Source organism: Hylaeus volcanicus, chromosome 3 (assembly GCF_026283585.1).
Source record: "Hylaeus volcanicus isolate JK05 chromosome 3, UHH_iyHylVolc1.0_haploid, whole genome shotgun sequence".
Classification (NCBI taxonomy): Eukaryota; Metazoa; Arthropoda; class Insecta; order Hymenoptera; family Colletidae; genus Hylaeus; species Hylaeus volcanicus.
In genome coordinates, this window is record NC_071978.1 from 24079229 (window position 1) to 24107157 (window position 27929).

Below are 27929 nucleotides of genomic sequence, written 5' to 3' on the forward strand. Positions count from 1 at the left end.
CGAATTTGCATGTTCGCTTCTAAGGTTATTTTAATCTCGACGATCGCGGTAGGTTCATAAATATTTTTCTTTCTTGTAGGTCGATCAGAACTCGATTAGAAAAAAGTGGCCCGTAGTTGCATCGAATTTATTCTAATCGAACAGCTAAATCATCGCATTCCTATGAATTTATATTTTAGATATGCCAGGTATCCATTAAAATCGTAAGTTTAGAATTTACTGATCGGTTTGAATTCCTCGAGTAAAAATAATTTATCGCCGAAGTGATTAACGGAGCGTCCCCACAAAAGCCCTTCCTAAACGAAAATTAGTTACAACTCGCAGAGGCGACGTTTGCGGAGTCATGTACACGTGACACGTTTCCACCCTTACGATAAATAGAGTACGTTCCTAAAGTTCGGCCACCTGTGTCGGAAACACCCAGTACACGGGGTCAATGTAAGTCGCATTCGTTCTATATTCGGTGGTGCCGTTCCGAAACGTAACGCAGATATCAGCTTAAAACAATGCCAAGTGGAATCATCGGGCCAAACACCGCCAAGCAAACACGCGAAACACGTACAGAGGTTTCGCGCGGCTGTGTGCCCGATAATGATAAAGCGCTGTACGTGTGTGCCTTACTTCCATCGGTCCGCACCCAGTTCTGTCCAGAAGCCCTTGTGGGACAGACCCGCCAGAGTAATTCACTTTCGAGAAGAAGTCCAAGTTTGATTGCGCGCTCGAATCGACAATCGGTTCTATCGCGAGATGAAACGTTCTTGGCGCGTGTTCAGAGGATTTCGTCCTCCTGGATTCGAAGAATGGGAAGGGACGAGAAAGAGTAGCATAGAAGTAGACGAGGAAGAAGAAGAATAAGAAGTGGAAAAAGTGGCAGCATAGAGAACCGAATGTTACTTCGAGGAGAGGGAGTATCCGGGGAAAAGAAAGGAAGCTCGAAAGAAGGGGCGCGAATCAGAGCCGCTAATATAGGCTACAACATGAATGGGCCTGATTTTCGACGGTTCAAGAGAGCCCTCCTTTCTTTTCCCTCGATTTTTCTCTAATTTTCGCCGTATTTCCTCCTCGAAGCGTTCGACAATTCCTGCACCAGGTTCAGCGATCGCGAGGATTGCAAAGCAACGAGTAACCGAGCTAAGGGTTCTACCGAATCAATCCGACTGTTTTTTGGGGGCAGTAAAATGTGAATGCACCTTGATGAACAAGTTTCTATTTCTTGCCTTCTTATTCGCATAAAATAATCTTATATTTTTCGATGGAAACGTTTAGACCACTAGCGTATGTAAACCTATGCCACTTTGAATTCCATCATTCTTTAAATTGGATTTGGACTCTGTAATCATTTTTCTTTTTTTATCGAATTTTAAATGCCAGTTAAATTTATTTCGCGATAAATTCCCAATGAAATACAATTTAGTCCACACCGACCATATTCCCCACCAAGCTGCCCATATTACACCCAATACGTGGGACACATAAGCACCCTTACATGCGACCATATTTCATCTCGTAGCAGCTGTGTGTACCGATAAAAGTGTGTTCCGAAAGGTACATAAAGTTCCAGCGCTTTACAGTTATTTATAATACGAAAACAAAAATATTTTCCACTTTTCTCACGTGTTTTATTTCGAACGAATTTCCCTATGCTCGTGTTACATCCGGTTCCCTTCGTGAAATGGAAACTTATGATAGAGTTGCTCATCAGGACCGAGACGTACAAACCGTAATTATGTGCGCAGATCTAGAACAACTGTTAGTTTGCACATCATTTGCCTAGCCAAATGAGTGTGTGTCTACATTTTCTAATTGCCTCAGTATTCGCCAATTTTTTTAGACATATCAATTCTATTTGTTCATTTTTCTTTATATTAATTTTCTTCCTTTCCTGAACGTTGTATATGTAATATAAGACGAGCAGTTGATTAATTGATTCAATTGTACATTGCATATTAATTTCTTTGTTAGTTTCCCTTTCTACTAATTTTCTTCTAAACTTATATATACTTATATATACTTAGTTATATGTTTAGCTCAAGCCAATCAATTAATAAATTCGATTGTCCATTGGGCATTAATTTCTCTGTTAAATTTCTTTTCCTACTAGTTTCCCTCTTTCTCTAAACGTTATACATGTAGCACAATCGAATCAATCCTCTTGTTAATTAATTAATTCTCTTGTACATTAATTTCTCCGTTAGTTTCCCTTCGTATTAATTTTCTCCTTCCCCTGAACGTTACATATTCAGCTCTTATAACCGTAAAAAACCTTTCGTACCGCGCTGTAATGTAACGTCGAACTACGCAAACGTTTATATCAGACCACGGCAGGATAAACATTTCGTTTCGAATACCGGTGGTCTCGGAGAACTTCAATATTTCTGAATCCTGGTGCCAAGACACCGCATTACACGCGCGTCATTTTCCCTGGCCGAGCGTTTACGCGTTGTAAAAATTTCACGAAATTCGTTCGAACGACGATTCGTCGACAGTAATTATTTTAAACGGTCGGTGGCATCGACCGGATCCATTCGTTTTGGAACAGCGTTTCTCAAACCGGGCTTCGCGGGCCCCCAAGGGGCTTCGAAAAAAGCGGACATACAGAGCGACGTAGAAAATACCGTTTTACTATTTAGTATTTTGCTGCCGTAGCATTTTATTTGTCTCAAAAGCCGCGTTGAAAAGTCTGTTGCGGTGAAAAATATGGAGGGAGAAACTGAAAACAAAAATACAAAGAAAAATGAGCAACCGTGAGGTCTCGTGATTTATTTACTTGGAAGTTTGCAACAGCCGAATCTTTTTCCATTTAATAAAAGATAGCGAGTATTGCATTTTTCGTTTGCGAGTTTTATCTGAAAGTAAGTCGATAGACATATAATAATACCATTCGATGCAAAAGGAATATAAGATTTCAAGTATTGAGTATTTCTCGGGGTATTTTTTTAACAGAGTAGAATTTACGTAATAAATCACAAAGATGTCTGAGCGAAATGAATTGAAAAAATTACTGTGCCTTAAAATATAGCTGAAATATTCCCAAAAAAATATAAAGGCTTTACGTGAATTCTTCTCTATAAAAAGAAATATCCAAAGAAACATACTTTGGCTTCTAACGTGATTTCATCCCTTAAGGGTCGCAGACGAAGTTTGAGAAACGCTGATTTAGACCAGGAAGAGCGACAGCGTCGATTCAATGTCATCTAACGTGAGAGATATAACAGGTGCCCGGGAACGAGGATTCAATGCTGATTGTTTGCATAAAAATTTTTTCACCCGCCAACAGGTAGAATTATTCCCGAAGCGACTGGAACGGCGAGCGGTCCATCAGCCGTTATTTATGCACACCTTAAATTCTATTGCCGGTGGATCAAAATCCCCGGCCTTTTGTTCGCGATTTAAAAGCCCTTTCAGCCGTTCAATAGGGACCATCGTTTGAAATACGACAGATCGAGCACGCAGGAAGTATGTTCGCGCAAACGAGACCCAATCGGAGCTACGAACCCGATCGGAATTTGAATCCCGGAATCCAATAACAGTGTTCAGTGACTTGTGCCGCGAACCTCAAGTAAATAATTACATTTCGGCCGTTCGGGGTGATTGCAAATGAATTCTCAGATTTGCGGTAATGAGGAACCAACGATCCGTGGATTACGATCGATGCGCAGCCCCCAACGTTTATGGCCGAAACCGTCGAAATCGTATTTTTCGACCGGCGAACGCGCCTGGTTATCCCCTTTAGAGTAAATACCCTTTGTCGATCAATCATTTCGGGAGAAAGCAATGCGCGCACGTCGGTTGCTTCCCGTCCAACTTTTTGTTTAAATAACAAACTCGCGCGCGTCGTATCGTTTTCAATACATGCCAATCTCAGAGAGTGTACGCGGTTGTTGCGATATCAACTGTGTGTTTCCCTTTATATGGATCATCCTTCGCGCACTTCTAATTCGGAGCATTACAAAGAAACAATTTTTAGATTTGTTTCTCGATCATTGATCATAGACTGGGGATGTTTATCCATTTATGACGAATGGAAATATTAGAAGACAAAAATTCCTCTCGAGTGAGGAATAAATTTTGAACCCTTCTTTTTTTTCCATCCAATCGAATGCGCACAAGTTAAAGCAATCTTCATTTATAAATCACTTTTGACATACAAATAAGCTGTTTCTCTTTAATATTGTATATTCTTTTCATTCTGAAGATATGAATTTGCATAAATGTCCTCGGTCTAATCATAGCGTTTTCAAATCTTGTTTCAAGAACGCGTTTATTTAGCGAGAAAATTTGTAAACTTGGGATCTGTGATGTGCATTAAAAAAAAAAAGAATTAGCATTATATCGAGTAGTCAATTTTTTTGACTGACGATACCGTTTCCGTTTTTATTTTCGTTATAACGTTTCTCGTTCCCGAACGCTGGCAAACAAGGATTAGAATCGCGACGGGAACATCTCGTTTTTCTCTTATTATAGTTTAATGTTTATGTTACACGCCTTAACGGGGATGCTTACGTTAGAATTCATGTGTACGCAGGGATAAAGGAAAGTCACGGAGAGGATTTTATGTTCACGTGGGAAGGGAACAAGTTGCACTCGTACGTCACTGGAATGTACGATAGGCACATGTGTACGTGGATAATTTAGGTTCATCTGGTACGTACATCCAACGTGAGAAAAGTAAAGCCTTCTTTAATGCACAAATGGGATATACTCCGGCAGAACAATACGGGCGTGTTTTAAATTCATACTTCTCGACAAATGTCCATAAAACGTGTCGAATAAAGAACAGCGGAATTTTGTATAAATTGCACGAGGTCTTCGAAAGCTAAACAGGAACGGAATTGAATACGTAATGTGTATGAAACAAGTGGTACGAATTAATCTGAGATAAAACAAAGAAGATTTGTTTTGATCAAATAAAGAAGGTTTCTTGCAAGCACCAAAAATGTGAGAATTCCATTCTAAGACTGCAAAATAATTTTTGCATCGACTTCGTGGCCTCGTAATTCTTCGTTGTTATCATTAAATTTACCTAAAACGCAATAGAAAGTACTTTGAATCTGAGGTAGATTTATAAGGTTCCAGCTTCAAATTCAGAGACACTCTAATAGAGCGTGGAATCGAGTTGGAGGGTGGAACCAGAATGTCTTTCCCCACTTGAACGTGTTAAAGTCTCGTGATTGTGTTACGATCGCCCTTACCGCAGATGTTTTTAGTGTTTACCGAGCGCTGGCAGAGTTCCTTGGTTACTTTCCTGATTAGCTGTTAAACCTTTCCTGTTAGAAAATCCTTCGCTTAAAATGCCCTTCTTATTGCACCCTGTTGGCCGAGGCAGCCATCGTGATCGTTACAAGCAAAGTATGTGGAACAGATATCGACGGAACGTTTCTTTCAATGAGTCTTTACCGACAAACCTGAGATATCGAGAAACCGAGTATTTAATTCGCCGAAACAGCCTTCGTGGCCATGGTATCGTTTTCATTACTAGTTTCGGATAATTAATATCGGCACTGGAATATCAGGCAAAGGTGAAAAGGTAAATGAAACCTTTGACAATTTTTTGCTGAATTTTCTTTTTACTCGATGGCAAAGCGAAGAATGCATTTTTTAATCGCTAAAATTATTTGTCAAGGAAAGCGTGGATTTTGCGCTTGACCTCGACTGCATAGTCGAATCGAAGCGCATAATTTACTTACCGATACGATATTAATCTACCCGATCTATTTACGAAGGTGACGTCGAGAAATTAATTTAACGAGAAATACATTTCCTCGAATAGAATTTCGATGATTTAGTTATACTTATTTATTTTGATTTTGTAACGCCAACGTTTCACGTCGCTGAATCTCCGCAACCTTTCAATAAAAATATCCCCGAAAGGATTTCTTGGTGAAGGGTGGAGATGACGCTATCTCTGACCAAAGTCCTCCATTGTTACGGGCGAGGCGTGTTCTGGACAGACGGGGATGGCCCGTAACGTAACTAAACCGGCAAAATCCGAATTCTAAAACCGTGATTATCGGCCCCGGGCGTAGTAAGTAATGCGGGCGCGGGTCGCGGTTCGTAATCAGCTGCTGAAACGGCGAAACGTCCATGTTCCTGATTGTATTATGCAGGTCGCCTGGTTAAAGTCGGACTCCAAAGCTATCCTGGCCATTCATACGCACATGGTCGCGCACAACCCACGGCTGTCTGTCACTCACAACGGACATAACACGTGGAAACTGCACGTGACCAACGTTCAACCGAACGACTCTGGCACGTACATGTGTCAAGTTAATACGGAACCCATGAGGAGCCAGGTTGGTACGGTCCCGTCAACTTAAACGTTAACGGCAGCGGTCGTCCGTAAACTCTGCTCCACGATGATACTTCGCTAGCAATTAGAATGTTTTCCGAGGATTTTACCACTCAGCCCGCAGGAGGGGACTTAACTTGATACCATCGTTGATACCTACAACCGACGTTTTGCCAAGAAGAAACGCGCTCTCGCTGAGAACTATTGCGGTTGTTATATTACTGAGCACTTGTTTACGGAGGATCGTTAACTTAAATAGGCTTTCGGAGTAGTACCGAGAAACTTAAGGTGTCCTTCTGAACTCTTGTTACCGGTCCTCGTTTGGACCGGGGATGATTTATCAGTAAAACGTGAAAGTTCGTCGAGGATTCTGCGAAACTTAAAACAACCCGGGCAAAAGTTGCGAGAATCGACAATTCTAACGACTATGTAACCGATGAAATACTTGTAGATGGAAGCGGAAGCTTGAAACGCATTGAATGATATACGAAATCGAATGATATTAAGAATTTAGAACACACTTGGTTGCTTGGTTCATTTTTTAATAGCGTTCAGGCCACCGTAGGTCTCTTTCTCTTTTAACACTTTTGATCCAGCTATCTATTTCTTTCTCTTTTAAAAATGAATTGTACCAGAGTAGAAGAGCTGGCTAGTCAGATGAGAAGGGACAATTTGCCCTAGTCTCAATTTTAATTTGGCCAATGGCAACCAGATATGTTCACCGTGATATACAATCTGTCTCATAAATATTCGTACCCTCTACGTCTATTAAAGAAGTTCGTCTAAATTAAATAGGTTCGATGTTTTCGAAAAAATGTTTCATTATAAATATATACACGAATAAACTTTACACTTGTATATATATAATGAAAAATTTATTTGGAACACAAATGGTACAAATATTTATGGGACTGACTGTATGTACATGTCCTACCAGGATCGAAGGGTTTAATGTCATATCGACATTTATTTTTATACGCTATATCGCTCTATTTTCTCTGGTCGTTTTATTTTTTCTTAACCCTGTAAGGATCAATGGGATCCAAAAGGAGCTCGGGTACCTCGGGTTCGCAAAACCCGTGCAACTGCAGCCCCTGAGGTACAAACAAGTAGCATTTTGTGAATTTATTAATATTGGGTTATGTTCTTCGAAACGATGACGAAAGCTCAGTGTCCCCGAGCTAGGCACCTCGGTAGCATTATTAATCATTTATAGAATTAGTTTGTATTGTTGAGGAGGGCCAAGAAGCTATAGTTGTTAATATTTAGTATTTAATACACAGCAAACTATATATACATTAATTTGTACCTAACATTCTTAGCTATCTTCAGTGGAATACCAAAAGAGAAATTACTCTCTTTCGTAGCTACATTCAATAGCAATTAAAATCTCCTTTTTAACAGACTTCGTAAAGGAGGAAGTTACTCGATTCGACATTTATTTTTTTTTTTTCGTCCTCATATCTATTGCTATTACATTAAATGTTGCTAAACTGTTCGAATAGGGGGCACGAGGAAGAATGGCCTAATCTACATAGCTCGAGTTACTTTTCCCAAGTTCGCAGCGAAACGCGCACCCTCGCGTTATCTTCCTGGGACACAATAACTTTCCTATTGGCTAATTCGCGTCGTTTCCCTGTAATTACTGCATTTAGTCGTTCTAATTGCGAACAGTATAGGTCAAAATTTATGCTTTGTTTATCTACAAGGAGCTCGCGAAGCGGAATTCCCTACCAATCCCCCCTCCAAGATGCAAAGTATGATCCTCTTTGAACTTATTAGCAGTACGCCATCTCTGTTGACTTAAGACCTCTTCTATTTCGCGCTGCGCAAAGTGGCCATTTCTTCACCTTTGTTACGATATTGTTGAGGAATCTTTCGGTGCTCCTGCGCTTACAAATTTCGAGCCAAGGACACGATGTTGCTTAATCTGATTCATTAGCGAGATTCGCCCAGTCGGATAGGTTTTGAGAATGCTCGTGGGGATTGCAATGCAGTTTCGGAACTTCTTAAAGGGAAGATTCCGTGAAGTAACCGAAGGAAATGCAGGGTAGCAAATTTAAGACTCTAGTTCAAAGGTAAAGGTAACGTTATAGCCGCGATCTTCTATATTATATCTGAAAAAATTTTCTTTAAGTTAATAATATTGAAGACCCCCAGGTCTTTTCCTATGAAATTTCAAAGAACTCGTACATGCATCTTAATGAGTACAAAATAATACAACAGACAGCAGGAGCATTAAAAATCATAAAATTAGAAACAACCTCGACATGTATCTCCTGTCGACTGAATGTTGATGTGAAATAATAAATACTGAAACGAGCAATGGAAACAATGGACACGGCGAAGATATATTAGACGATGGAGATGGCATCGATGAAATCGAACGCGAAATTATCCGCGAAATAAAGGGGGTGAAAAAGGGAAGTACATTATTTGTTTAGTTGGTCGCGTGTCCTGCTATCAGGGCCGAATTAAGCCACGGCTTTAGAGGCAACAAGCCCAGGGGCCTCCGTCGGCTCGAGGGTCTCCAGAGATTAATTTGAGGCAACTTGATGAATTCAAACACAACCATGGAACGCTACAAGCTTCTCATATATTTACACCCTTGTAGTAAACAATGGATTAACTTCCTCGATCCCTAACGGTAAAGTAGCCCTCATTTCTTTGTATTAGTAACTAATCCGACTGCAAGGGAGAGCTCCTCGAATATAAAAACATCCATAAGAGATTCTTATTCTAATCGAGTACGTTGTTTAACACGCTGACCGTCGGATTAATACACTTGAAAATGTCTAGGAGGCTACGATTATATTTCTATATAATTGGTAGTTATTTATATTATATAGCCAACCTTATTTATTTTATAATACAGATTAACAATGAATTTAGCAGTTTCACTTTAAGTAGAAGTATCTTTAAAGTAACATATATATAGAGAGAGAGAGAGAAAGAGAGAGAGAGAGAGAGTTAAGAACCTACAATTTATCTATAAAGATACTAAAACTAAAAATACCATTTTTTCTTTTGAAAATATTGTCAGAGGCTTCCCGGTATCCATAGGCTCATGGCTCTGGGAAAAATCTTAATCCGACTCTGTCTGGTATCGTCGCAATTGGCACGGTTTGTATATATATATTTTTTTTTTCGCCCGTGGGTAAACCTAGATTAAAGGCAAGTCTCCGTTGAGCAATCGCATTTGTTGAGGTTTGAATCCGAGAGTTAAGCTTGATTTAAATGTCCGAGGGAGTGTAGCTTGGGGACCGCGGCCGGATCTTTTCCGCCAGCAGATAAATGGTACTATATGGTGGCTGGTAACGATCTTTCCACAGACGGGTCACATGAAGGTAGTGATACCGCCCGATATCATGGATTTGGACGACTCGGCCGACCTCCTAACGGCTAAAGAGAACAGTGATCTGCGATTACGGTGTCGGGCCACAGGGACGCCGAAACCTATGGTCACCTGGAAGCGGGAGGATGGCCGAAATATCACCCTTCGAACCGAGCACGGTGTTAAACGAGGTAACGTACACATCACATTTCTTCTTTATCGTTCGACAGAATATAGGTAGCCAACCTCGCAACTGTGAAGTGAGAATCCCGACGAGGACGAGCGAAAAACGATAGTTTTCTAATTACGGAAGGAGAACATTTTGTTTCGGTTAAAGAGATCAGTTCTTTTCTGTTGCACAGAAGCTATATGGGTAAAGTAGGGTTTCATTGAAACAAAATAATGGAAGGGATAAATAAGTGTAAGTGAGAAAAAGGATCCAGTGAATATTTAACACATTCTGTTATAGACTAATCAAGAAATAAATATAGAATTACACGTGAAATAGGCTTTTATTGAAACGAAGAAGAAGAAGAAATAAATAGGTATAGAAATGAATAAGGAATAAATAAATATGAGTAAGAAATAGGATCCAGTGAATATTTAACACATTCTGTTATAGACTAGCCAATAAATTTTTAAAAATAGAGCTACATCTGTGAAGTGGTTTTTTAGTGAAAGAAAAAAATAGAAGGGTGTTAAGTGGCACTACCATCTTCCGCGGTTCAAACAAGGAGCACCTTCGAAGTCTCCGCCTTCCGACTTTGATGAAGCTTTGCCGGTTTGTAGAACGGCCAAAAATAAAGGATGGGTATTTTCGTTAGCGGTGGTAACTCAAGTTTAAAGGGAGAAACTACCCTCCGAAGTTTCACCCCGCAATGCTATCTTGAAAGCTATCGGAGATACAAGGAAGTCTTTCAAAGAAATTCTCTGCGGCTTCCGAGGGGAAATAACGTGGTGTACATATCGATAAACAAAACTTTAAAGATGTTACGGAAGCTTCGAATTTTTATTCCCAGTATGCTTTAAAAATCAATACATCGAGCTCGCTTCTACTTTGAATTCAGAACTGATTGGATGTACACTTATTTTGTACTGAAAGTGCATATATATATTAATAATAAAGAATAAACAATTAGTAGAAATGTATTTTAGACGACAGATTGTCTCACTAATTCTTTTATCGATGTGTACGCGATACTACTTCTCAAAAGGTTCTCTTGTACATCCAGTACTTTTAAAGGAAACATTACAAAAATTGGAACCTTATGACTGAAACTTGTAACTGACTCCACGTAGACTTATTTTGTACTGATAGTGCACATATATTGATAATGGAAAATAAACAACGAGTAGGAACGTATTTTAGACGACAGATTGCCCCACGAAAATTTTTCTACCGACCTGTACGCGATGCCACTTTCCATCAAAACCCACGGAAAATGTGTTTAAGAGGTTCTCTCGTATATCCAGTACTTGTAAAGGAAACATAAGAAGACTGGAACTTTATACACGCGTCCGCTACACGTGTTTTCCATATTAGCACACGCCATAAACGCACGAAATCTAGTCATCAGACTCTCCGCCTTTAATTAAGACTTCAAAACGTTTCGTGTACAGGTTAGTTGAAGTCAGTCTCTCCAGGGCAATTAGTCAGTCCTAGAGAAATCTCAACGCTAACCATCTACTAAAGTACCATCAGTTAAGATCTGCGAGTCTTTAGCGAGGAAAAAAACAGACATCTCAACCCAACACCATGTGAATTTTCTTTCAGAATTACAGGTTTGCGGATTAATTAATATTTAAATTGAATGATAAATGACGGCAGCTGTATAATTATCGTCTCCATAATGAAAGTGCATGCACGAACATCGATGGACTCAGCTAAATTTATCGAGATAGATTCTATTAGATGGCGAAACAAATTAATATTGTAGACCAAACTACAACCTGCGCGGCAAATTCTAATAGTACTGATCTACAGATAGTTATTATACAGATTATACAGGTCATTGTTGAGGGACGACCGTTTGCAAATAACTTTAATGGTAGGAAGTGGAAACTTCGAACTTCGTGAAATACTATTTTAAAAAGAATTCATTTGTATTCATGGCGTCAATGCAAGATCTAACCTGTTTTATAATACATCTATCATTAAGAATACAAACATTTAGAACCTGTATTTTGGGGAATTCCATTAGGAAATAGATTGTACAAGTATTGCTACCTAAGATTACAAAATTTCACCTGTTCTATGATACCTTTACTATTAAAAATATCACGTCCTTGTTACAAAATTTAGAACCTGATCTTTCTGTCAGTATATAAGTAGCTCTTCAAGTATTTCTATCTAAGATTCTTACGATCTGATCCCTTTAAAAAAGTTTGCCCTCTTTTGAAACGAAGAGTCGATAATTCCACTTTTGAATCACACATAATTGAATGTGTTGAATGATTTGGATCTAAATATTGCATTTAGTTCAATAACAAACACGAATCACATTTCTGTTTCAAGTCCCCGCGGTTTCTAGTTCTTATTGTTAGAAGTGCGAGGCGATAAGCCTGCCAATATAAACACCCGCGTCAAAAACTCGAGTTCGACGGATGGCGTGTCAGTTAGTCGAGAGACAACCTCGATAGCGAACGCGGCTGCCTCTATGAGCCTTCCAAGTGTCGAAATAAAATTCATCTAATTAAAAACTATATTACTTTATTTTTCTGCTTCCAAGCCATAACCCAACATCGATCACTGTCTCGTAATTTAAATAAATTCTCGTCGATCCGAGCGGTGACAATTTTGTGGGAGACAAACATCTTCCGGCAAGTTTACGATTTTTATTATCTAGCCCTTCCCAAAAAAAGATTCCCCTCCCTCCAGAACAGAAGCTCGACGATCCTCTCCTATCGATATTTTCATTGTAACCGCGCATCGTACAATCTCGCGCAAATCGATCGTTGTAATTTAAATAAATCACGGGCTCGTGCCGAGTGGCGACAATTCCCCCTCGTTCTTTTCCCGTCGTCAAATTGCGACGGAATCGTTCTGCTCGATCGGCTCGAATCGAAAAAGTTTGAGACGCTCGGAAACGGGAGAGGAACAAGGAAACGAGTCGGAAGGTACAAACAAGATTGCTGGATTCGCAAGTTAAGAAAATGCGCACCGCCAGTTTTGTTGAAAGCCACGGCGACGGGGGAAAATCGGGTTCTCGGTGGCTGGGGTCCGCCGCGGCGCGTTTTCCGTGGAAAATCAGCCACCCGATTAGCCTTTCTAACGGTGAGTGATGGATGTTGACTTTACATATATTTCCTCTTCGCCGACCCCATCGATTCGCATACCCGATTGCAATATTCGCTGTGTACACTGCATCGCGAAAGTGTGTACCACTCGGTATCTATATCGCGCCAACGATTCACCGATCTTCCCTAAAACGTATCACGGGAAGAGGGAGAGGGGGGAGGCCGGCGGTAGAAGGGAGGGAGAGAGTACTCTCTCATTGTTTCAGATCCTTTAATGAGCAGATCCATCCACGTCATTCCGTGTTGCGTTTTACCCGGGAGCGTAATCAAAATGTGAATATTAAAGCGGAATACATTTAAAGCGGTTTGATACGACCGAGTAAATCGATTCGAAACTTTTCGACGAACGACAACTCCCGCGCACCCCCGCGATAATTACGTCGGACGAACCGTAAATAAAAAGAAAAACAGAAAAATGAAATAGAACGACGTCGCGATTAAAACGAGAACATTACTTTGGACGATTATCGATCAACCGCGGATATCGATCATTTTTATTAAAAGGCGCCCGCTAATGGCGGCTTGCTGGCCGTAATGGGGAATATGTAATTGTCGTCTTACGATTCGAATGGGGAGATATTTATGTGAGATAGATGAAGTTATAATAGGCCGTGTGATTGATGTAAAACGTTTGTATTCTTACAAGTGGTATCTCGTAAGTAGACTGCGGATTTTGTGCATTTGTTGCCAAAGGGTATGTGTATGTATGCAAAGTGAAGTAACGATATTATTATACATTTATATGCTTACAAGTATAATGATGTGGTGCCTTACGAGTAGACTGGATTTCATGTATTATTATATCAATTGTAGAATATATTCAACATGTAGTATCCGTATTTTAATGTAGATTTTTTTACGTCACTCTACGTCATAAATGCATAATATCCGCAATCTATTCATAAGACAAATTATGTGAATGGTTCATATCAATCACATACTGTTCCACCCAATTTGGCGGACATTGATGGAGGAGTTTGCAAATTTATACAGACACATAAACGAAAAATATATGATAATAACAGGAGAATAGATCGCTATCCATATGCGGTATATCACAGATATTTATACATGTTATTCCTACCGCTGAAAGTAGAGAAATAAAAAAGAATCAACGAGAAAGGAAGCCGAGGAAGGCCCGAAGCCGACGTACCACGTGTAAAACCATCGGCTGCCACGTATTTACTAATTAATAATCACGCTTCGATATGTTTGAAATTCACGGTTTGCAATTACTGTACACAGTGAAGGTGCACGAGGGGGAGCAGCTTTATCTAACAGGGATTCTGCGTCAGGAAATGGGCTATTACCTTTGCATCGCGTCGAACGGCGTGCCGCCGTCAGTCAGCAAAAGATATTACGTCAACGTTCGGTGTAAGTGCAATGCGGCCCGCGACGGTGCACTACCTTCGTTGGAAACTTACATGATTAATTATAGTTTTCTCCACCCGCAGTTAAACCACTGATTAAAGTCCCCAACCAATTAGTAGCGGCACCTGCTAACAGCGACGTCGTTCTTCATTGCTACGTCGAGTCCTCGCCGAAAGCTCTGAATACATGGTACAGGGACGACGGTAAGGATCGAGCACAATATCGAATAGCAACTGCTGTTTCTCAATGTCGCGCGACGCCCCGTTTAGATGTGAATCGTTCTCCTTTCGCGCGTTAAACGAGGCGACTATCGCTCACCGGGTACGATGTCGGCGAAATGTTCCAGGTATAAAGTTATTGCCGGACGAGAAACACAATCTATCGGAGGTGCCGTTGAACGATTATGCATATCAATTAAATCTGACCATCAAGAGATTGAGCAGGGACGACTTCGGCAGCTACACCTGCTCCGCGGAGAATCTACTCGGCAAGGCCGAGGGAACGATAAGGCTGCAAGGTAAACGATCTATTCATTTCACGAGTCTAGAGCTGTTCGAGTACTCGGAAGAAACGAGCGGCTCAGACCAAACCGAGTAGCTCGGAGAGAAGCGAGTAGCTCGGAGAGAAGCGAGTAGCTCGAAAGAACCGAGTAGCTCGGACAGAAGTAAGCGGCTCGGATTATCCATTTCGGACGTGTGAAAGAAATCGAACGGCTCGAACGATTTAAGTACATTCAATGAATACATATTCACATTCACTGGATTCGCACACATTCATTCATTGAATGTACTTAAATCGTTCGAGCCGTTCGATTTCTTTCACACGTCCGAAATGGATAATCCGAGCCGCTTGCTTCTGTCCGAGCTACTCGGTTCTTTCGAGCTACTCGCTTTGGTACAACCTGTGAGACCTCAACTTGATCTCTGTTACGACGTGTAAGTCTCAACCTGAAGGACATTGAAATGCATGTATACGAACTTTGAGTATTATTCTATGTGTAGTTTAATTACCAAGTAGACTTGGAATATGTTGGAATGATATAGAGAATAAGCAAAATTGTATGACCATAAAATGTTGTATATATGTATGTAATGAATCGTTGAATATGTATGGTCATGAGGTTAAAACTTAGGTTATGGAAAATATAGATTCATTGTAATGGAGAATATTTAATGCGAGTATTTACAGTCCCTGATTGGAGATTTTCTACTTAATTCGAATACTTGTTTATATTTACACTACTCAAATTGGCAAAAAGTACATACTTTCAAGAAGATAAAGTAGATCATGACGAAGATTCATTTTTATCGTTATTTATATAGATTCGTACACTCATATGGAGCTAATGTTGCAAACTGCAATAATGGTAATAATTAATATATGATCCTTTCTAAAACCCTACAGTTCTTCAAACGAATTACAACGATTGATCTCGTATAATGCATTGAATTATCATAACGTATGTCGATATATATGGGTGCAGGTTGACATTACGTTAAATTCAAGTATTTGTCATTCCTAACGATCATCATGGGTTGACGCAACCTTAAAAATCCCATTGAAAAAAGAAACTTAATTTCCATTTGGCGAAATCAACTACTGTCCAATAAATATATGCCAAATAAATATCAATGTGTTAAATGTTGAACAAGCGTATGCTAAATACGAATCATCTTCGGTTAGGCTTTGATGTCGAACAACTACGTTCGAAACAATTGCTCGACGATGAGATTTCTATGATACAATTGTTACAGAATTGTTTCTACCGAGGACCACCTTAGCGCCGACCCGCAACACGGATTTCAACGATAAATACGGATCAAAGAAACAAAGCGATAGAAAGGGTAAATTGCTCTCGTTTGGACGCGACGGTTTGTCGAAAAATAGTGGAAATGTGGGTCACACGACAACGATGTTGAGGAGAAATAGTTCGAACGCTTTGACGGACGTGAACGCGAAAAAATCGAAAGTTTCATCATACCCGGCACCGGCACCTGCGCCAGCGCATTTTCCCCCGACCCAGCTGAATGTCCAGAACAGCGTCACTTCGCTGCGACGTTGTCGATTAAACTGCGTAGCATTAATGTTCGCTTTCGTAGTGATCGTCGTATGTAGTTCGTAAAAGTGTCCGTCGTGTACAGACCGCACGACGAGTACAAATTACGTTAACAGTAGGCCAAAAGAATATCGAAAACAATCCAATTGCGTCCTGGCTTCCGGTTACTTTACGTTCCCGAAATGTTACCGAGATTTTACGTTTCACCGCCGACGCGGACTCGTCGCTTCCCTTATACTAATTAAACGGTTGCGTCACCTTCACAGCGAGAACGATCAATTTTCTTTTTTTTTTGTTTGTTGTTGTTGGGAGGTGGTAGATGAGGCTGCGTTCTTGCGATTGAGGATAATTAAAATATAGTAGAACTCCATTTGTCCGAATTAGGGGACTAATCATCAGGTTTGGATGACTGGATAGTTGATACAACTTGAGTCCACGAATTTTCATCGCTTATGGTAGATTCGAGTCATCTTCAACCAGACTTTGATAATAAAAAGTTACGTTTGTAACCCAATGCTTTTAATGTTTTTAACCCAAGTACTATTGGTTAACACGTTGATTGCCACGCTGATTCATATGGAAATGTGTACGAGACTAAAATTTTGTCTCGAGACTATTGGGAATTATAGAATCTATCATTTGTCGTATTACCAATTTTTATATCCCTGTACAAATTTACGAATTCTATCTAGATTCGTTTTCATTAACACTCAGTCCTTAAAATTAATCGTTGAAGTTCTTCAGTGAAAAGCTCTGTCACCCATATATGGGTGACGTGGCGTTCAACGTGTTAAATGGAGTTCTACTGTACATACCAATCTATTATAACCTATAACATATATTACAACATATTGTGGCATAAGACGAAGAAAAAGATCTGAAGGGAAATAATTGTTTTTTTCTGAGCATTTGAAGTCGGAGGGTAATAAACTTGGTGGAAGAAAGTCTCGTTGAAGTAATCGTGCCGAGAAAATATGTCACCTGTTGCGAGACTATTTAAATAAGATCGGTGGATATGGATAACGACTTATCCGAATAAAGGGAAGAGATTTGTTACGTTTCATTCGTAGCAAAAAATTCATATCGATGGAGCGGATAGTATCGACATTAAAGACTCGTAAATATAAGGACCCTTTGTTTCATCAATGTCAAGGTGACGTGATCCTTTAAGTGCTCGCGCGATCCTCGAACCAGAGATGGAAGGAATTTTATTCGACTAATAGACGACGAATAAAGACTTTAAAGCAGTTACTCGAATAAGGCTTTATTCGTCCAATGCAAATTTGCGATTAATCCATTCGCGGTTGGTTATTCGTTAAACGAAATCTGTATCTAGATAACCACGTGTCCATCTCTGTCTCGGACTAGATGTTGTATCGTTAACGCATGTGATATCGAAAGCACAGGCCGGTGTTACATTCTGTGGTGTAAATAATGAACGGTTTTTATGACAATAAATGTAGCTGTATACGACAAATCGGTAGCGTAATAATCAATATCCGAAATAAAACTATACCATCGGTCCCCCGAAATACGACAAGCACGTATCTAGCTCTGATTGTCGTTCCAATGATCTCGTATTATTGCGGAACAGATGTACAGTTATTTTCGGACAAATAATAACCGCGTGTATTGTGCGGCGCGTGGATGTCGAAGAACAGTCGCGGCGAGATAGTTGATATGTTAATTTGATTCGTCGCCGCGACAGAGTTGGGCTAATTTCGTTCCAAATAACGAATAGAAATCGCATCAGCTGGATTCAATTTATTCGCGAGAGCAAAATTGATATTTCCTTTAACCACCCACCGTGAAGCAGGCCGCGAAATATATATAAAAATTAAAATTAAAAATGAAATAAAATGAAATGAAATATATACGGTGAGATCTATAAGCATTTGTGCACTCTACATTTATTGAAAAATGCTTGTCTGAATTAACTGACAGGTTCGATGTTTTCAAATAAATTTTTCGTTCTGAATATATACACGTATAAAGTATATTCGTGTACGTATTTATAATGAAAGATTTATTTAGAAACATCAAGCTTGTCATTTAATTTAAACTTTTTTCAACAGGAATGTTTTTCATATCTTCAACTGTGCTTTATATTTATATTTTTGTACTACACTATTTCATTTCCAAGTGTAAATACTGATGATTGTTCAGTTAATCACTGTAATATACTGAGCCAAGCTATTTCAATTTTAACTAGCTCGTTTTACTTTTATTCTACCGAAAATATCTGAAATTCCTATTCGTTATTTTGAATAAAAATTAGCTCAACTCTGCACCGCGAACACGTCGCCAGGCACGAAGTGCGATTAGGCGAACAGAGGTCCATTTAACGCGCGCCCCGATCATCGTGGTTCGCGAACGATCTTGGTAGAATATGTAAATGTATTATTTATCGATGTTAATATCTGAGTTGTGTATTCATGTATATATGTACGACAATAAACGTTGTTTTTACCATAACACGCCTATCCACTATTTCTTTTTGGGGAGTATTCGACGGTGGAAGTATATATACAGAGTTCGTCCAGATAGTGGAATCAGGTAGATGAAACCACAGGATTTTCAAGTACTTTCATTGGGCCGCTATGACTCTGGTTATCGACCAATGAAAGTACTCGAAACTCCCGTGGTTTTATCTATCCGATTCCACGCTCTCGATGGAACCAGTATAGAATTGCTTAGAATCAAAAAATGGAGGAATACAATACCGGCTCGAAAGACGTCCTCGACAAACCTAAAACCATGTGACATACTCGTGAATTCTGGAGCAATAAAACGCGATAGATTCGAATCGTTTGCAAATAATTCCTACGCCTAATACAATTAGTTCGAATATTATATTAGTTCGAAATGATCGTCTCCATCCTATCCAGTTAATTAATAGTCTCGCGTTACAATGAAAACATAAAAATCTGTCGCACGGTGCCGGTTTCCTCTAATTTCACAGCGTCAATCCGTTTTCCCTTATCAAAAGAGGAAATTATAACGCAAAACGAAGGATACGTCGCCCACGCGATTCGGTTGCGCATCACACGAGGTATCTCGGAACGTTCAGTTAATTAAATGCTCGCGCAAGTTCTGGACTCTGTCTCTCGATCATGGACCGCCTGTTGATTTTTATTATTTTCAATTTATTGGCAACCGTCACGTCGGCTTCGATCAATTGTGCCGCAACTAAACGAGGTAAGGCTGTCACGTTCACGTGCACGGATCAGAGGAACCTAACTGCGTTGGATACAGCCCCAGCCAACACTACGTCCATTGAGATTTTTGATTCGAAAATACCTTCTGTACATGGGTAAGAAAGTGAATATATTAATTAATATATTAATATAAATAAATTGGGTTAATGTTTCATTTATAGATAGATTGATAGATATTTCCTGATAGATTGTTCAGGATACTATTTTTGGCTGTTTTATAATTTGGAAAGGGGATTTGTTGGGTCAAATTCTTTTTGATAAACATAAGAGATTATTTTATAAATCGTAGACTGTTAAGGGTATTATGGAAGACTTGGCTTTTGGAATGAATTTAAAAGGAAATTGATTTATTAAATTGGGTATAGACACTCGAATGCAATTTAGAAACAAATATTATAATTCCTTAATATTAACAGTCTTTTTTGTTGTCGATTATAACCTCCTGTTTACAAGAGAAAGATAACCACATCGTTTAATATGTTAACACTTTACTGACCAGTAGCCTATTAATCATCTTCTTGCCATGGCAAGCAATACTTTGTTATCTATTACTAAGATAGCATTGCATACTCCCATCGTCATAAATTCTAATGTATTATGTAAACATTAATTTAAAAACGACTCTAATAGATATAAAATAAATATTGTATAATACTAGTTATGACAATAAAAAATATAATTAAATTTAATTACATGTCCAAACGCTACCAGTCGATAAAGTGTTATCACAACAAATTTCATTTAAATAAAATAATAACTTCCTCGAGCCTGCGAAATGATTACCCCTTAATTTGTTAACACTGCATAGAATAAACCAAGAGTGTGAATGAGTGGATTAGTATCGAAATTAGGCGCACTGATCCTATTAGGTTGTCCCGAAAGTTTCTTTCACGAGTTGCACTCAATTATCTGATGTGGTCGTGACATCGTGTTTATATAAATAGACAATCTAATTTCATAGATATTCATGTTGTAACAGCAATGGAGCAAAATGAATCGTGCACAATTGAGTAATGTAACATAAAACATAAAATATTGTGCATGTATTATTTATTAATAAAGCGAAAGAAACTTTTGGGACAACCTAATACGTAATGAACTGAGAGTCGACTCTAAACATTTTTCTTTTGTTCCCAGCCACGCGTTCTCGAGATTCGCGGCGAGCCTCGTAACTCTAGATTTACATGGATCAGGTATCGAATTTATAGACCCGTCGGCGTTTATAGGCCTCACCAAGCTGGAGAAACTCATACTGTGGGGTAATAAGTTGCGAACAGTGCCGAGAGATTGGTTCGCGTACACGTACAGCCTGAAAACCCTCGACTTGTCGTTCAACTTTATCGAAGTAATCGACTACGCTGTCTTCCAGATGCTTTCCAATTTAGAAAACTTCTACTTCGACTACAACCGAATTAAATTCATCGATTACACTATGTTCGCATATCTTAAAAGCCTTAAAAATGTGAAGTTCGAGAAGAATCCGTTGAGTTGGGGGTGAGTGAGCGGAACCGTCTCCTTTTTCCAATAATTTTAAACGAATCGCAGGGAAACGAGGGAGAGTCGTCTTTCCCAGAAGCCTTTTATCGTCTTCTCTGAACAAATTCCCTATAATAAAACGTTCTCGCTGATTGTGAAACGAACTATTACTTTTATTCGTTTCACAGGATAATTAAATAATTGTTCCCCTCGCTCTAAGCTAACTAGCTATGTTTTATCGTAGCTATAGTGCCATTGGGTTACTGGGGCCAGTGGGCCCCAACAAATTACTGAATGAAGAGTAAAGAGAATGTAAAGCAATGGTAGAGCAATGTAAAGAAAGAGATTAATGAATATTGTATAAAAGTAGACCATTTTAACGTACAGTAGTAAAAGTCTTAGGCCAGCATGTTAATCTTGCATTAATTTAAATGCACATACACATCTGTTATTCAACTTTATATATACTAGTGTACTATACATACATATGTATAATAAAATAGTACACAAATTATTTAATAGATTCAGAAGAGAATGAAACATTAAAAGTCGTGATTTGGCGACCTGAAAGTCTCGATTTCAATATTATTGAACATATCTTATATAATTTAAGTGGCCTAAAACTTTTGCACTGTAAGACTGTTACAAAAAATGTTAAAGTCGCATAGGTGACTCCATATCCTTATAAATAAATGAAAGTAAAGTAATTCTCCTCTTTCCTGTTTCGCAGATATCGTGCTCATTTGACGTGGCAATTGGAAAATCAGCACGTAAAATACACGGAACAGTATGAGAACTGGGGATGGATGAACGTTGCCATAAAAGAATGCACGGACAGTGGATATGGGGAAATACCGACAGACACCGTTTTAGATTGCATTGTCGCCAAACTGCTTGACTTTACACACAAAGTTTTTTCTACAGAAATTGGACAGAGTAGCAACGTATGCGCGAATCAGGCAATCGGGCTTGTCCAATGCGTGAGATCCCAAAATCGTACTTACAATACTGATAACGAGACTGTACGAAAAATACTCGAGGACTACGCCGCTATTTTATTACCTATGTCAAAATCACGAGGCCGATTTTCGAGTCCAATTTACCTCTGAAGTGGAATTCTTTTAAAAATTCAACAGTTAAAATTATGTATACTTGGCGTAGAAGTTAATTCTGTGGCTTAAAATAAACTTGTTATTTATTTATGATATAAAAGCAGAGAAACTCTAATTTTCCCTCAGTTACACGTTCCAAAAGAGCTTGTATAATTGTAAACAAGAAATTTCTATTAATTCTGTGCCTTTCTAAAGTCAACTCACCCTTTCTTTACAAATTAAACAGCACAAAGACCACCCATACAATTTTTAATTTTCCCTCAGACACACATTCCAACAAAATTTATACGGTTGCAAAGAAAATAAATATCGAAGGAATCCGTGTTTCATTATTGTGAAGTTTGTTACTTGAACGTGATAAAATCGTGAGTGAATATTTCCATCTAAACTACAGTTCTAAACGACATAAGTAATTACTTTCTACAGCTATTAATTTCCAAGTACATTTACAATCTGTTAATGAAATTCCAAAAAGTGTTGTAACGCGAAAATAATTTCTCAACATTTTTTTCTTTTTATTAAAATGCTTCGATATAGGTCAAAAGATAAAAATGGCAGTATGCAAATGTCAAACTGTATGCAGATGTCAACTTGTTGTGACGATATGCAGACTGGACGGTCCACGTTTGCAGATACGAATGCGTTATTCGGAAACAATTGGATATCTAAAGCAACAGCTTGCTGAATTATTGCATGAAAGACATCGAAAGTGGAAACCGGAGAGAATGAGGCTTTGGATTCGAGGTTATTATTTGGAAGACAATCGTACTCTATCCGATTACAACCTAACATCCGAAGACCGAATAATGTTGCTCCTTGACGATCGTTATTTAGTGTAACTTTAAAAAGAGAAGTTAGTACTTTGGTCTTCGGTTGATTAAACAATTTTACTGACAAATAAGCGTGAGATTAAATACTGTTAATATTAATTGTAAGGAAATAATGTTCATTAAATCATTTGGTATTGAAATACCAATTTCTTCTGGGTGAAATATCTTGTTTTATGTCTCTTGTGTAAGAGGAATGATGAAAAAATAAACAAACGTATAAATATGTTTATTTATTTGCTGTCGTAAACTATAGACTTATAAAGTAATCGTGACAAACTAAACGCGATACGTTTGAGCATTGTAGTAAGTACAAACACGCCTTTGAACAAAAAAAAGAAAACAATGATTTTTCCAATCTGTTCTAGATTCAGTTAACAATAATAAAAAATTATATTGATTATCGTGGATTTCAATCAAACGTTTGAGCAACTTATTGATACTCCATTTATAATGCATATGTAATTCAAACGATAGTAACTACCAATAAAATATTTGTTTAACGTATTAAAATCGGTAAGTTGATATTTGAAATGTATAATGTTTAACGTAGAGAACCTGCGATTATCAGATTTTCTGAATTATCTTTCAAGATCAGCATACGATCCATTTTTGTCAAGCTTCAGTTTTAAAAGTCGCGCCTACTCTCTAGCATTATTTTTTAATGAATAAAAACGTGCACCATGTTTAACATTAAATATATCAAAATCGAATTGTTGCGGCGAAGGTCTTTCGGAAATTGGATTAAGTCCCAACTCGACCATAAAAATTTTCGATTAAAATTGAATTCGAATTTCATCTTAAAAGATTAAAAATGATCAACTTAAAAACGTGTTTGAATTCAAGTGTTTAGAATTTTCTTGATGTCCAGCTATCATGCTTTCGGATCTCTACGTTATAAATAATATGAACGATCGTCGTATGGTTAAGTAATTTAGTTATAATCAATTTCGTTATTCCAGTGATGATTCGACAGAATAGCAGAATTACCTAGCTTTTGTTCCATGCGGTAGAATTCATTTTGTTGTTGCAGCGCTGTTTAATAACAAACGAAAAAAAAAACAATTAAAAATATTCCTTTAGCATGTTCTGATTATTACTATTTTTTATACGACTCTATTTTAATAAAATCCAGCATCATTGGTTGTTATTGGTTGCCCTTCTAAGCAATCAATTAAGTTCGATCTGATCGTGGCACTAAAGTTATTTAGGGTAAGTGTATCGAAATATTTGTCGATAAACAAACATTTGTTAGAAATAAAATGGAAGTTTCCAAACGCAACGAGTACTGGAAGTGGGCATTGTTCTATTATTTAAGGGAAGGATAGATTCACTCTAAGAATACGAATTCCGTTGGACGCGTCAAAACAAGCCAGGTATCATATTACTTATTTACATTGGACATCTGGCGATAGCGAGTTCCGAGGATTCACCCTTCAACCGTCGCCAGAGACATGGGCAAAATTCTTATTTGTTTGAATATTTCGAAAAATCAATGAAATATAATCAACGTTTTATACGTTATACATATTCAATCCAGGTACAGCTTTAATATCCCAGGGATAGCTTTAATATTGCAGAAACATGTGCTAAACGACATAAAATATCTCTAAGATACTATAAAAGACACTAATCTTTAAAATAGTAAGTATAGTTTCACTAGCTAAATAGAAATTCAATGAAATCCATCGCTAATAACCAAGCAGTAGATACGACGTAAAATAAAACTATAAAAAAATTAAAATGTGAATTATCGAATGAAATTACTTTTAATAAAAATCACTTACCGCAATTCTGGAACGTAGTAGAAATGAGATGGTACATCTTAGAGCAGGCTTCAGAGATCGCATCTTGCTTCGTGGGCATCAGATTTCCATGATATTCGAAAAGAAGAGTCGTCTCTTTGAGGATAGTTATCTGGAAAAACACAAGAAGTGTATAATTAATAAAAAAAAATCAAAAATTCCAAGAAACACTTAATACGTGGACTAAGAAACTTCTAATATAGTTTCCTTCCTTAAGGTTTGAAAACGTTCTAAATTTCACGAATGTAATCATTGTAACGATCAATTTTTCTTTATTGCGTTTCAGAATATTAAATTTCCAAAATTTAGACTTAATTTGGGGAATGAATTGTAAGAAAATGAAATAATCGAACGCTTACTTTGCACATATAACTCGAGGGCGTTGGAATGTGTACACAATTGAAACAGCAGGCAGCGTTGAACTTTTCTTTTATGAAACTCTTCAAGGCGGTCATGTGTATGGAGGATACGTCCTTTATACTGTTATCGTTCAAATCCGCCACATCTTTGACGTTGGCTTTCTTCGGTGGAGTATGCTTGCCACGATTTGGTTCGAATTTATGGGAATTCGACTTTGCCACTGCCTCGTTGATACATCGCTGCCTTTCCAAAACTTTCGTAGCTCCGATTGGCTTTGCCCAACGTATTTCCCAGCCTTCCGCGTCAGCAACACCGCCAGGTCCTTTTTTTTTTTTTATTATATAATAGTTAATAAACAGATCATCAAATGAGAGTAACAAATTTCTCAGTTTTAGTCGCGCGGCCATTTTTACGTTTCAACGGAATAGTTGACGGCCATTTTGAAAGTTAGAGGAATTGAATTTACAAAAGACGATCTTTCATTTTCAACCAAAGAAAAAGACTGTAATTGATATGAAAGCATTTATTTGTATTTTTCAAATTTACTGCCTCGATAATATTGTATTAACTTTTAACTAATTAGTATTTACCACACAAGATTATTTAATATAAATTGTTAGCTGGTAAATCTGCAGTTAAACTGATTATTATATTTGCCCCATTATGGATTTTGCTGGTGTAAATATTTGTTCACCAATATGCATTATTCGAAAATTGTTTGATTTTCTTTCTTCAACTCTGAAGCTGCTTCTAAACTAGCGATTCGAAACATAAGAATAGAGGCTTGATTAAGATTGAGAAATCGGCCTTTTTATTGTATCCGTACGCTTTGCTACTAATTAAATAAATTACTATGGAACTAGTAAATAAGGAAGATAAACGTACTTGTCATAATGTCCATTACGGTCTGAGCTGCTTGGCGGTTTTCGTAATGAATGAACGCAAAGTGATTAATTTTTTTCAACTTCAATATAGGGATTTTCGTGGTCTTCTGAAATATGTCTCGAACTTTCTGTTGCTGAATGTCTAACGAAAGATTTCGCACGAACAAAGCGGTAACCTGAGATCAATAAATATCTAGTGTAATCGATATTATTCAAAAATAATTTCGCTGTAGATGGACAAATAATTTATCACTGTAAACTTCTATTCTACTCTGCAAATATTATAAACTTGACTTTCAATATTTTTTTATATTATTGCAAAACGTGTGCATTTTATAGTTTCTTGCACATTAAAATTCCCTAAAAATGCGTACAAATGCGAAGCCTAGTAATTTATTTATATAAATTTATATAAATTATTTATATAAATTTATTAATTTATTTATATAAATTTATATAAATATTAAATTATATAAATTTATATAAATTATTTATATAAATTTATTTATATAAATGTATTCGAGATGTACGTTCTATCAGTTGAATCGTCAATTACGAAATATTTAATTCTGCAACTAAAATTCTAATTCTTACTTAACGAAATGAACAAACAATTGTATATCTCTTATTCGAATTATCTACATAGAATTATGACCATCTCTCATCGTAGAGGGTTCAAAGATGATCGATTCTAGAATATTCGCAAAGTTTATACATAAAATCTTACCGTTTCCATGATCTCCTCGTCGATGGGATCTCCAGGTTCGGGATCGGCCCAGTCGACAGCAATTTCGTGGTCCCATAACATTATTTTCCCAGGAATTAATTTCCTTCTCGCCATGGCGGCAGCCCTGTGATCCTTGAACTCGACGAAGATGAAACCGCGATTCAACGTCTTGTCGTGGGCGCTTGGATACAGATAAATGTCGACGATCCCGTCGAGGATCTTGTTCAGCTCTTCAAAGAACTCTTCTTTGCTCTTGTTCTTTGGCACACCGCCGAAAAATAACCGACAATTGTCTACCGATTTAACGACGCCGATACGATGACCAGGTCTGATCTCGTAACCGTTGAGCTTCGCGCATGCTCGCCTAGCGATTTTCGAATTCTCGAACAATGCGAACGCGTAACCGCGTGTAGATCCAGAAAAATCGAGCATCAACCGCAGTTCAATCAAACGACCCACTTGTTCGAGAATTGGCATCAGTTCGTCTTCGTAACAATTGCGTGGCAGACGTCCGAGAAAAATCTCGGCGCCCTTCGTGCGTTGCTTTTCTCCGCGAATTATCTCGGGGGCAGTCAAACGACGCTGTCCGTTCTCTTGGATCAACTCGTACTTCGTTCTTTGTAACATTTCCAGCAATCTTAAAGTCAATTGGCACTCGGACGTGCTAGCTTCCGATCTGCTTTTCACTTTCTTCTGTGCGTCCATTACGGGACAATACGATCCGATCGCAACGAAAAGGATAAACGGACTGAGTTGCGAACGGACCCCCTCAATCTTTTTCTTTTTTCTTACCTCCCTCCACCTCCATTCCCCTCGCGTAACCGGACAGAGTTGGTGGAAATGTTTGAAGTCTATCTTACCCCTAAACCAATCCGGAGTATCGAATGACATCGCCGATACATCTATACGATTTTAGTTAGGAGATAAATTTCGAGGCTGTCTTCGATGTCAAATAAAGACACGAGAAGAAAGGCACTCGCGTGTCGTTTATTATCTCGAAAGGATCGCGAGCTTTACGCACCAGATGTCCGTTATATTATGAAGCCTTTCAGTGTCGAATAACGATATCTCATTGGCTACACTTGTGAAAATTACCGCCAACGATGCATTGGGTTCTAATATTGCTATACAGTGTGGTCCAGTCAAGCCATAACTCTCGTGTCAGTGCAGTTT

General features: G+C 38.2%; 3 protein-coding genes across 3 annotated transcripts in view; 2 read left to right on the forward strand and 1 right to left on the reverse strand.

Annotated features, from left to right (window-relative positions):
- The window catches only part of LOC128873698 (lachesin-like), a 67553-nt gene extending 48731 nt beyond the window's left edge, over positions 1–18822 (forward strand). Inside the window, exons 4-9 of the mRNA XM_054117452.1 lie at positions 6108–6293; positions 9622–9814; positions 14166–14294; positions 14375–14494; positions 14638–14808; positions 16046–18822. Of these exons, the coding sequence (XP_053973427.1) occupies positions 6108–6293; positions 9622–9814; positions 14166–14294; positions 14375–14494; positions 14638–14808; positions 16046–16413 (1167 nt within the window). The 3' untranslated portion in view covers positions 16414–18822. The remainder of the gene's footprint in view (positions 1–6107; positions 6294–9621; positions 9815–14165; positions 14295–14374; positions 14495–14637; positions 14809–16045) is intronic.
- Positions 18823–19426: 604 nt separating this feature from the next.
- Positions 19427–23150, forward strand: LOC128873211 (leucine-rich repeat and immunoglobulin-like domain-containing nogo receptor-interacting protein 2). The gene is made up of 3 exons (XM_054116599.1): positions 19427–19660; positions 20703–21059; positions 21772–23150. The coding sequence occupies exons 1-3, from the start codon at positions 19461–19463 to the stop codon at positions 22148–22150; spliced, it is 936 nt and encodes a 311-aa protein (XP_053972574.1). The 5' UTR covers positions 19427–19460; the 3' UTR covers positions 22151–23150.
- Positions 23151–23343: 193 nt separating this feature from the next.
- Positions 23344–27461, reverse strand: LOC128873210 (APOBEC1 complementation factor-like). The gene is made up of 5 exons (XM_054116598.1): positions 26757–27461; positions 26031–26205; positions 25145–25467; positions 24768–24897; positions 23344–24015 (listed from the first exon to the last, which is right to left on the reverse strand). The coding sequence occupies exons 1-5, from the start codon at positions 27459–27461 to the stop codon at positions 23915–23917; spliced, it is 1434 nt and encodes a 477-aa protein (XP_053972573.1). The 3' UTR covers positions 23344–23914.
- Positions 27462–27929: the final 468 nt, after the last annotated feature.

Excerpts from the sequence above, each read along its gene's own strand:
- LOC128873211 (XM_054116599.1), top strand. The coding sequence starts at position 19,461 with ATGGACCGCCTGTTGATTTTTATTATTTTCAATTTATTGGCAACCGTC. Across the intron at positions 19,661-20,702 it reads AAAATACCTTCTGTACATGG|CCACGCGTTCTCGAGATTCG; the intron begins GTAAGAAAGTGA and ends TTTTGTTCCCAG. Across the intron at positions 21,060-21,771 it reads AAGAATCCGTTGAGTTGGGG|ATATCGTGCTCATTTGACGT; the intron begins GTGAGTGAGCGG and ends CCTGTTTCGCAG.
- LOC128873210 (XM_054116598.1), bottom strand. The coding sequence starts at position 27,461 with ATGGACGCACAGAAGAAAGTGAAAAGCAGATCGGAAGCTAGCACGTCC. Across the intron at positions 26,206-26,756 it reads ACGAGGAGATCATGGAAACG|GTTACCGCTTTGTTCGTGCG; the intron begins GTAAGATTTTAT and ends TATTGATCTCAG. Across the intron at positions 24,016-24,767 it reads TACTACGTTCCAGAATTGCG|CGCTGCAACAACAAAATGAA; the intron begins GTAAGTGATTTT and ends GTTATTAAACAG.